The sequence below is a fragment of the Neophocaena asiaeorientalis genome, unplaced genomic scaffold (assembly GCF_003031525.2).
Source record: "Neophocaena asiaeorientalis asiaeorientalis breed wild unplaced genomic scaffold, Neophocaena_asiaeorientalis_V1.1 scaffold119, whole genome shotgun sequence".
Taxonomy (NCBI): domain Eukaryota; kingdom Metazoa; phylum Chordata; class Mammalia; order Artiodactyla; family Phocoenidae; genus Neophocaena; species Neophocaena asiaeorientalis.
Genome location: NW_020175821.1, coordinates 8954643 through 8966001, shown reverse-complemented (window position 1 = coordinate 8966001; position 11359 = coordinate 8954643). Strand labels below are relative to the sequence as shown.

Below are 11359 nucleotides of genomic sequence, written 5' to 3'. Positions count from 1 at the left end.
TGGCCATCTGAGGGGCAAAGCAGGAGGGGATGTTTTGGTTTCGCTCACTCACTTGGTTCTGAAAATAGGAGTGGTCAATATTTATGTTTTAAGTTTGGTATTGGGTTACAGCTAATTTCCACAGTCACAGTGACTCACAAAGTTAATGATTTTTGGGGGGCAATTTCATTTCTCCTCTGTTTCCTTGGGTTCTTTAAATACCAGGAAAAAACTTGCTAAAGCATGGGTCTCACCGTGTTTGGGGGTTGGCCTTTCCAGGCTCTGCACACCTCCCTCCTGAATTTTGCTGGGCCAACTGGTCCTCACCTGCAATCTCTCCCTTCTCTCAATCCTCTAACCTTCCTGCCCTACCAGCCTCCCCCAGAGTCTGAAAGGTCTTCCCCAAATAGGAAACATTTGTATCTGTGGTCAAGTGAGTTCCTTTAGAACCTCTGGCAGGTAGGGGATTAGACGGAAATAGTCACTGAGATCCTAAGAAGGGATGGACTGTGACAGGGAAGAGGAAGGGGGAAAGCAAGCACAGGTTGAAATATCCTAAGGCCAAGGCAGCACTAAAACAGGTCTCTTGCCCTCAGAGTAGCCTCTTCCATTAACATTCATTCTGAAGGGAGGTTCTGGTCCCCAGGAGGGCACATGGAAGACCAAGGCAGGACCCTGCCCCTCCAAATGTGCCTCAGGTGGTGTGGGCTTTCTGTACCATCCCGCATGGAAGCAGATATGTTTACATAATAGGAAGTGCCCTCTAGCAGAGACTGTGTTTCCTCTGGTGTCTGCAAACACCCACAGGGACCCATGCACACTCATGCACACAAACTACACACTAGCAGGCTCCTGGCAGAAGGCAGCGGGCGGTTCTTCTTGCCTCTAGATTTAAGCCAAGTAAGAATCAGGTTGATTTAGGTCTGGTTCTGGGCCCGCCTGGGGGCTTGCACCCCAAGGACAGGCTGGGTAGGCCCGGCTTAATCCAAATCGATGGATATGCAACGACACTGCTTGACACGAGTGACCCTCTTCTTCTTGGTGGGTGGCTGTAGCTCGGGGCAGTTGAGCGTGACCATCATGGTGGTGAACTTCTTGGGCTTGCAGAAGGAACAAGACTGAAAAGAGCCTTCCTCCTTCCGGATGTGCCTGGGGATGTAGAAGGAGTTGCACTGGCCGTAGCAGAAACGGTTGATGATGGTGCGGCTGTTGCAGCCCTCCTCGTGGATGGTCTGCTTCAGCGGCTGGGTTTTGCACCAGTCTCGCTTCAGGTATTTGCGCTCGGTCACATGCAGGGCCTCCTGGCTGGACTCCAGCACTTCCTCCCCGGGCACAGCAGTGCCCCGCCCCTGGCCCCGCCCCCGGTTCCTGGAGCCAGGCTGCTGTGGAGACTGAGTCTGCTCCGAGTCATTGTGCTGGGCCTTGTCTGGCGGGGGGATGGCCCCTTGGGACCCCTTCTTTTTCCCTTCAGCAGCCGGCAGCAGGGTCCCCAAGAGGAGAAGCAGGGCTCCCACAGTGTAGGCCGTACGGCTCATGCTAAAGGGGGGAGACACAGAGAGGAGAGACATGAAAAATGGAAAAGATAATTAATGAAAACATTCATAAAACAGCTAATGTTCTATCAGGCACTTGCTAAACGCTTGACGTAAACGATTTCATTGCCTCTCACGGTATCTCCGTGCATTAGGTACTGTTATTCTCGTTACCCTCTGGGCCATTAAGCCATGAAATAGCTTGCCCAGGGTCAGCCAGTGAATAAGCCAAGATGTGAGCTCTGTCACTTGTCCTCCCAGGGGAACTGCTTCCTGGCTTCTGACACCAACTACGTTTGACTTCGTATTATGGTCCCTTAACTGTATTCATTCTTTGTTTCTTTTAATTGAAGTATAGTTGATTTATAATGTGTTAGTTTCAGGTGTACAGCACAGTGATACAGTTATACATATATATATTTATTCTTTTTCAGATTCTTTTCCATTATAGGTTATTACAAGACACTGAATATAGTTAGGGTCCTTGTTGTTTATTTTATATATAGTTATTCATTCTTGTACTTGACAATATTTGGTTAAGTTCCTACTACGTAAGTAGACGCCAGCCAGAGGGCTCATCTGACAGGACAGGGTCTCACTATTTCTCCCTGACTGGCCTGAGCCCTTCCTGAGTTCGCTTGGTTGGATGCTTATGAGATATTCAGTGTTATCAGGCATTGGAAGGAGATGTGCGGAGGCGAGACGGAGGAAGAATCCTTCACAGGAAGAGCACTAGACGAAACGTCAAGACTCAGCTTCTAGTCGAAGTCCTAGGATAACAGCTTGCTTTCTGACCTTGAGAAATTTTCACTTTACCTTTCAATAAATGACTTTATTTAAGCAAAGATACAAACACCTCATATCCCCAGATATGTTGTTCAGATCAAAATTGATGTAAAACTGAAAGCAATTAGAGAACTAACTAAATATGGTGGTACTGCAGACAGAACAAATTACTTTACCAGAAAGATCACATAATTCTTAAGGTTCCTGGATCACATTCTCATTTTTAAACTGGGCACAGATATTCATTATATCATTCTTAATACCACGATACACATTGTCCTATTTTTATTTATTTATTTTAATTAATTTATTTATTTTTGGCTGTGTTGGGTCTTCGTTTCTGTGCGAGGGCTTTCTCAGTTGCGGCGAGCGGGGGCCACTCTTCATCGCAGTGCGCGCGTCTCTCACTATCGTGGCCTCTCCCGTTGCGGAGCACAGGCCCCAGACGTGAAGGCTCAGTAGTTGCGGCTCACGGGCCCAGCCGCTCCGCGGCATGTGGGATCTTCCCAGACCGGGGCACGAACCCATGTCCCCTGCATCGGCAGGTGGACCCTCAACCACTGCGCCACCAGGGAAGCCCATGTACTTTTAAAATAATGAAGTACGTCCTTCACATATGTGGGTGTGTGTATATAAAATTTAGAAGGTAGAGAATGGACACAAGAGAACAGGTATGTGCAAATATTTACATTAGTAAGTGCCACAGACATGTTGAATAAGTTAATGATAATGAATTATTATGGATGGGTCGGGAGTTAGATATGGGTCAGTAGGAACAATGGCATATGAACAATGGCAAAAAAAAAAAAAATGAAATCAGTGGAGTGGAGGCAAAGGGAAAACTGACAAAAAACCCGGAAAGTTAGGGCTTCCCTGGTGGCGCAGTGGTTGAGAGTCCACCTGCCGATGCAGGGGACACGGGTTCGTGCCCTGGTCCGGGAGGATCCCACATGCCGCGGAGCGGCTGGTCCCGTGAGCCATGGCCGCTGAGCCTGCGCGTCTGGAGCCTGTGCTCCACAACGGGAGAGGCCCCAACAGTTAGAGGCCCATGTACCGCAAAAAAAAAATAATAAAATAAAATAAAAGAGGGTGCAAGAGAGAAGCATCAGAGTCTTAAGATTCTCCTGCGACAGTGGTTCTCAAACCTGAGTGTGCAATCACCTGGGGGTATTGTTAAAATGAAATCCTAAGAAGGATATTGTTAAAATGAGATCCTATCATTCAGTAGGTCTGCCTTTCTAACAAGCTTTGAGCAGCAACACCTGTAGCACCTGCAGCCGTGGGGCACAGAGGGAGCTGTGAAAATATGGAGGGATTTTCTTCTCAATGAGTACAGTTTCAAATTCCCAGCCTCCCTCCTCAGGCCATCACACCAAGTCTGACCTGAATCCAGAGTTTTCCCCTGTCTTCCATGTCCACCACAGTTCTGAACCCAAGGACACAGCTGTGAAGCACCCATGTCCCTGCTCTCTTCTGTCCACCAGTGTGACACATGATAAGCACTAAATGCAGTTTAATAGTAACCTCACCGTGGCCCCCAAGGAGCTATCCAAGTTGGTATTAGTAGCTGGAGCAGTTACCTTTCAAAGACAAAGGCAGGGTGGAATCTGCATTCTCTAAAGGGCAGCCCCTGTAAGTAAATACCATGCGACCCTAAGGATAATGTCAAATTAAGATAATTAAATTCAAAATATTCTTAAATGGCACCATCTTTTAGACATTAACCTAATACTTAGGGGCAAGTTCAAGTTTGGAGATGATAATGTGACATTTAGCTCCTGCTCTGACTCCCTGGCTTTTGTCAGTTTATGTTACAGCATCTTTGTTCTTTAAACAGAGCATTTTTTGCCTCAACAACAGCAACAAATTAATTTCCTTGTTTTGTCTTTAAAACATCGCTCATGAGGAAAGCCCAGTTATAAAACAGAGCTGATTTTCTCCAGAGAGTAGGACAACTTGAGCCACGACGGTCCAGTCTCCTGGGCAAATATATTATGCATTCAAGAAGCTTTCACAAGTTTCTGTTTTTATTCAATTCCAGGCCAGGATCTAAACTAAAATTCAGTCTCTGCCCATTTCCAAGAGGAACACGTAAGACAGCCCTAGGCCACCACCCACCATCTTCCCCATCCCTCCTAAAAATGGCCTCCAGAACAACCCAAGATTTCAGAGCCAACATCACAGAGGCCAATCTGAGACTTGACTGGGAAGGTATATTGACTGCATGGGAGAGATTCAAGTCATGGGGCCAGCCATACCCACAAACATCTACCCAAAAAAATGCAATTTTCTTTCTCTACACCACTTAAGGACCTCCTTTATACTCAGCTTTCCCTATCTGGCATTTCCCATCTGTCATTAAATAAATATCAAGTCTGAGAGTCATGAGGGCTTTTTCATCACCTCTTCCTCCATGCCTGGCAGAGTAGATGCTCTTTTGTTCAATGAATGATTGTCATGGACCACACTGACCGACGGAGTTTCTGTTCTTTGCATTTAAAATGTCTTCACACATGCGGAAGATCAGCAGAGTCTAGCCTATAGGGAGCTTCTTAATGCTTCTCTTCCTTTTTCCAAGAAAACTCCAAATACCTACTTCTTTTTACGTGGTCCCATGGAGAACACTATAGGGTTTATATTTCCAATTAAAGCCATTGTATTCTCTCACTTCGTCCCAGCTTACACTTCCCCCTCCCCGTGTCCTCAGGTCCATTCTCTACATCTGCATCTTTTCTCCAGTCCTGTCCCTAGGTTCTTCAGAACCATTTTTTTTTAGAGAGAGAGACAGTGGCATGGACATATACACTACCAAATGTAAAATAGATAGCTAGTGGGAAGCAGCCACATAGCACAGGGAGATCAGCTCGGTGCTTTGTGACCACCTAGGGAGGGTGGGAGGGAGACGCAAGAGGGAGGGGATATGGGGATATATGTATATGTATATATATAGTGGTCACTTTGTTATACAGCAGAAACTAACACACCATTGTAAAGCAATTATACTCCAATAAAGATGTTAAAAAGAAAAAAGCCATTGTATTCACTCTGGAAGAAACCAACAATAAAGCAGTAAATTCAAAATTAGTCAACTGTGGTTTTCTGTTTTAATTTGGACTGACTTCCTGTTCGTATGGGAGTGTGCAAACCCCATGAGAAAAAGGGGTCTAGAGCGACAGACTTTTTTTTTTTTTTTAGAGTGACAGACTTTTTAAGAAAAGTAAATTTTTCTCAAAATTTATTAGGTGTGAAAAATATTATGAAATAGCTTTTCATTTTCAAAAAGCCTACTCTTTAAATATCTTCAGCTTTTGAGTTCTTAAATCTTATAACTAGTTATTTGGAGAGAGGAAAAAAACAACCTCAGGGGGCTTCCCTGGTGGCGCAGTGGTTGGGAGTCCGCCTGCCGATGCAGGGGACACGGGTTTGTGCCCCGGTCCGGGAGGACCCCACATGCCGCGGAGCGGCTAGGCCCGTGAGCCATGGCCGCTGAGCCTGCGCTCCGCAACGGGAGAGGCCATGGCAGTGAGAGGCCCGCGTACCGCAAACAAAACAAAACAAAACGAAACAAAAAAAACCTTAGGAATCTCTATCAACAGAGACCTCAGCTTCTTAGAGAACAGCAGTGCTCTGAAGGACTCTGCATATCCCACACAAGTAAGAGGGAGGAAGATGAGAACTAGAACCAGTTCTAGAACCAGGGCTCTGTCAAGTCACTGTGGTCAGTCACCCAACCTCCTCCACACCAAAATGATCTTGATTACTCATTGAAGGAAATAGGGCTGTTGTGTTCTTGAAATCCCAATTGTATTGCCACCAAATAATTTGCACTCTGTAAATATCACAGACATGGAGGAAACCAAGAAAATGTAAGTTCCTTGAGGATAATTCTTTTTCCCATCAACACCTAGCAAAGTGCCTCGTTATCAAAAATGAATCCAAAGGCTAATCCAGATTTATGTCTTATGAATTATCCATATGCAAACGAGAGCTGAAAACATTTCTGGTAATTTGCATTCGTGAAATGACCCACTCACATTATTAAATGAAAGGTGCATCTCATGGACCCAGAGTGCGTCAGACCCCCACAAAGACCTCCCTTTATTCTCCTTTGCAGACAATATTCTTTTCAAATGCTACCTCAACTTCCCCTTAATGTATTTCTGCTTCTCCAACTAATGTGATCAAATTTTCATGATGAGTTTCTCTGCAACTGCTTCCCACCAGCAAGACCCACCCACCCCTATCTTTTTTCTTCCTTTACCACTGTTCTCCCCTCTAATCCATTTGTCCCAGAGGACGTAGATACTCTCAGAGCATGTCTCCTCTATCTGATGCTTTCCTTCAGGTTGCCGCAAGTGATCAACAGCAAACATCTGCACAAAAATACCCCATATCAGCCACCCTCTGTCCTGTGCAGGTCATGGTGATTTATTCCAATCTTCGCCAGGCTGTGAGAACACAATCGTGTAATTCTGGGGAATCAGAAATAAAAGTGTTACGTGTAACCTGTTTCTAATATTCTCGATGTCTTTGGGAAAGTTTAGGCCAGCTCCTTTCAGCACTCTTCTTGCCGCATTTCTCATGTTAGCTAACCAACCTGCTTGTATTCAGTTAAATGGAGTGCTGTGTGGGATAAACAGTGAGGAGACAATGACCAGCAAGCCAGATGTCTGTGGCTGATCAATTCCTCTTGATGCATTGAATTTTAGAAAGCTATTCAACAGGCATGCCGCCAAATTATTCCCCCGTATTAAAGAAATAATGGAAGTGACAGCACAGGCTCTAAGTGCAGGCCAGGTTTTAGAAGACCCTATTCCTATTTCTCAGAACTAAATCTTTGAGAAGGGCAAAGGTTGTTTTTAAATTGGATCTTTAATTTTTAAAAAGGCAGTCAACTTTTAGAAATTGAGCAGAGAAGCTCTTAAGAACATACTGCACTGGGCTTCCCTGGTGGCGCAGTGGCTGGGAATCTGCCTGCCAACGCAGGGGACACGGGTTCCAGCCCTGGTCTGGGAGGATCCCACATGCCATGGATCAACTAAGCCCGTGAGCCACAACTACTGAGCCTGCGCGTCTGGAGCCTGTGCTCCGCAACAGGAGAGGCCGTGATAGTGAGAGGCCCGCGCACCGCCATGAAGAGTGGCCCCCGCTTGCCACAACTAGAGAAAGCCCTCGCACAGAAACGAAGACTCAACATAGCCATAAATAAATAAACAAATAAATTTAAAAAAATAAAAGAATATACTGCATTGATTTTTTTGTTTTCAGACAATTTGCACCAAAGGCAAACTAGTAGAGGATAAAGTCTCATCCTGTATGTATTGCAAGTACCCTAACTGCAACCTCCCTATTCTGAAGACCATTCAGGCTAAGTCAGGCTTGGGCCCAACATCATATAGGGCAGGGAGGAGACCACCTAGTAGTTAAGTATCTCAGGAGCTCTCAAGGCTCATCCGAAGATTTTTTTGGTGAAGTTAATGATGGTATACAATTCTTGTGGTCAACAGGAGACAAGTTAGAAAGTAATAAATGTTAAATGTTCACTGACCGGCACTATTGAGAGTCAGTCAAGCCATAGGTTCTACATTGTAGTGAAAGATGTGTGTTGGTCCCTGTGTGTGTGGGATTTGCGATTTCATTTCAGAACCACCTTGTGGTACACGCTGATGCCCCATAATGTTACTGCCTCTCCCAATACCACGACTAAGAGCCACCTCTATTTTTTAAACCCTATGCCAGGCATTATGCTCAATTCTGACTGAATTTTATAATTGATTTTTCACAACAAAATATGAGGTAGACAATATCATCTTCCTTTTACGGATCAGGGAATTCAGACTCTGAAAAGTTAGGAATTTGTCCAAGGTCGCACAGCCCCTCATGGGAAAGACAGGGTTTGAGCCCCATTCTCCCTAGCCCCCAAACACATGTCCTTAATCACTATTCTATGGACAGTCAGCACGGTACTCAATAAGGGACACATGGACTTGTTTCTAATGCAATCAAATTTGAACAATATTGTGACTTAAATAATTCTCTATTTTGTTCACATGTAAAGAAAAAAACCTTTCTGGTCCCAGGAATTATTGTTGTACTTTGCATTTCTAAGAGCATATGTTAAAACTAAAGACAATTCCTTGCAGATGTAAGACATAGGCTGATAACACTGGCCTGATCTGTGCTTTCAGTTGGATGCTACAGTCACCTCCCCTACCTCCCCCACTCCTTTTACATAAAAGGTTTAGGTTTTCCCGTCTGTCCTACACTCTCTATTCTGCACAGCTTTGCTGCTCCACAGCTTTGCTGCTGACAAGCATTTCTTGGGAGCTGGGTTTGTGGCATAAAATTTCGTGGCATTGTATCACTTTTAACACTTAAACCTTAAGACTAGGGCTTCAGTTTAGAAGACAAGGCAGGCAGCTCTCATTCAGAGAGGTGAGGATGTAATAGGTTTCTGTTCTCCCCTGTGTAACCATTCGCACAAGTCTATGTTAGCCAACTTGGATTTCCCATAGATTGTGCATGGGTTACCAAAACATTTCACTCAAAACGAACTTTTAAGAAAATAGGAAACCTGTGAAATTACAAAGTTTACAAAACACTTTAATTCCTACAGTGACCTGGGGGTTAAACACACACACACAGCCCTACACACAGCAACTAAGCTCTAAAGAGCCCTTAAATAATTAGTTAATACTAACAATTTGGAGTTCCAGTGATGGTAATCAAATCGCCTACCACTGTAGGCTGCAGTGTGCCCGGGAGGAGATGAGAGTCTGTAATTTTGTTTAATATTCTTCTTAGCCTCCTTGCTTTGAAAAGTCCATCCTTTTAAGTCCTGCATCCCAGAAAGAGAGACAGAGAGAGACAGAGAGAGAGACAGAGAGAGAGAGACAGAGAGAGACAGAGAGAGAGAGAGAGAGAGAGAGAGAAGGGAGGGAAGGAAGAAAGAAAGAAAGAAAAGAAAGAAAGGAAGAAAGAAAGAAAAAGAAGGAAAGAAAGAAAGAAAGAAAAAGAAAAAGAGGGTGCTGGAAAGTGGAAAGCCCTGGGTGAAAGAAGACTCCTCACCCTGGGTTCAGGGTTATCTTAACCTCTTCTCCACTATTTATTTAACTTGTATGTACAGCCAAAAGGAAGCCACTACTCTGGGGTCCCTGGGACAGCTTAAGTCCCTGGTGACCCACTTAACACAGTAGATTGTTTTAATCAACTCGTGTCCTGGCACCATCTCGAAGGGGAACATAAACAGACGCGCACACCGCTTGGATCTGCTCTTTCCAGCGGGAGATCCAATTACCTACCGATGGTCGCCTCTCTGCCCTTGTAACATTTAAGAAGAGATTTTTAACCCCTAACTTCGAGGCTATATTTCTGTCTAAAAAAGGAGAAAGCAGCACCCAGATTTGACTGGGGTGCCAGCTCTGGGCGCGCTGGAAGGGCTTCACTGGGGAGGCTCCTGTCTGCCCCCTGCCTCGCCCGGGGGGGCATCACCAGAGCCCTGCGCGGGGAAACGCCAGGCTGGGGCGCCCCCAAGGCAGAGCTGGGATCCGAAGACAATGCCAAGCCAGAGCGGTGGCGCGTCTGTTCTTCCTAAGCCAGAAATCTACAAGTAACTCCGGCCGGCAAGGTGACGGCCCCGACACCCCACCGCCCGCCTGCCTTGTTCCGTGAGCTGCAGAGGGGTCAGCAAAGCGGCGGGGGAGGACGAGGGATGACCTGAGCGTCCAAGCCCGGGGACCAGCCTCCCGCCGCCAGTCCCGCCTAGTCCGTCTCTAGGAAGGCGCGGCGAGGTGAGGCAGGGGCCTCTCGCACACAAATTAAGGGGTACCCGCACAAGTGGGACCCGGCAAGTTGTCACTGCCCATTGCCCGGACGTCCGCGGTTCAGCCGAGAAGCGCATGGGGCAGGGAGAAGCCTAGAAGAGGAAACAGCGCGCACGAGCGCGCAGTGTGTGCGATGTTTGCTATGTGAGCACCGCGGGCTCGCGGGACTAGGCGTCCGGGACCGCGCACCTCACTTCAGCTGTCCAGTTACCTGACCCTTGGATTTCCGCCACGGCGGAACTCCGCAGCTCCGCTGTTGCATGAGTCTCCATCTTGGGGAGAGGCAAATGCATCGCTGATTCTCAGGATCCACCACCTCACGGCAGGATCACTCACGGCCCTCCGACGTGCGCGCCCCGAAAGTCCCCAGACCCAGCGCCCCGCCTCAAACAAATGGGACCCTCTCATTGCAACCTGCCCCGGCGTTTACGGTCGAGCTGAAGGTCCCCGCAGCGCCTCACTGCTCCCGCTCGCTCATTATCCCTCTGCTCCTGCGCTCTGGACTCACGGACTCTGCGCCCTCACCCAGCGGACGCGACTGGCAAGCGCGGCTGCCAAACACACCAGGAGCGTATTAGCGGAGCTCCGGGAGGTGGAACTGGGATGCGGGGCTCTTGCTCTTGACATCCTCTTTCCCAGTCTTGTCCTGCAGACCGCGCAAGGTGAGGTCATGGCAGCCAAGACCTTAGCACGAAAGACCTCGCGATGGTTCTTCAGGGTTCACCCCAGGGATCGCGGGGCCTCGGCCTGCGCTCACGAAGGGCTACGGCAAGTCTGCACGGAGCGGGACGCGGCAGTCGTTTGCCGACCCCTACACACACACACACACACAAACGCCCACAAAACGCGCAGGGCTCTGGTCAGTACAAACACACACAAAAACGCCCGCGCCTCCGCTCTCACCTGTCAGTGCTGCGGGCCTTCGGGGCCTGCGCTCTCGACGCGTGGCGCGGTGTGCGGCCGCGGCACGAGCCGCCCGGGCTCGGCGCGGGGTCAGCGGGACAGAGAGCACCGCTCTTGCTGCACACTAGGTCGCCCGGTCCGCGGAGGGCGCACCGAGTGCGGGGCATCGCGCCGTCTCCCGTTTAAATGCCGGCGGCGGAGCGCGGCGCCCGGGGCCGCGCCTCTCCATTGGCCAGGCGCCGCCGCCGCCGCGGGACCCGCTATCCGCCCCCTTTCCCGGTACTGCCCCCGCCCCCCGCACCCCTCCTGCCTCCCCGCGGGGTCCCCTCTCCGCCT

The 11359-nt window shown here is 48.1% G+C and overlaps 1 protein-coding gene across 2 annotated transcripts; it reads right to left on the bottom strand.

The window, feature by feature from the left end:
• Positions 1-19: 19 nt before the first annotated feature.
• Positions 20-11175, bottom strand: GREM1 (gremlin 1, DAN family BMP antagonist). 2 transcript variants are annotated; one of them, XM_024732519.1, is made up of 2 exons: positions 11024-11175; positions 20-1515 (listed from the first exon to the last, which is right to left on the bottom strand). In XM_024732519.1, the coding sequence occupies exon 2, from the start codon at positions 1512-1514 to the stop codon at positions 960-962; it is 555 nt and encodes a 184-aa protein (XP_024588287.1). In that variant the 5' UTR covers position 1515; positions 11024-11175; the 3' UTR covers positions 20-959. The 2 variants fall into 2 exon arrangements, with proteins under 2 accessions (XP_024588287.1, XP_024588288.1); XM_024732520.1 differs by lacking the exon at positions 11024-11175 and adding an exon at positions 10332-10347.
• Positions 11176-11359: the final 184 nt, after the last annotated feature.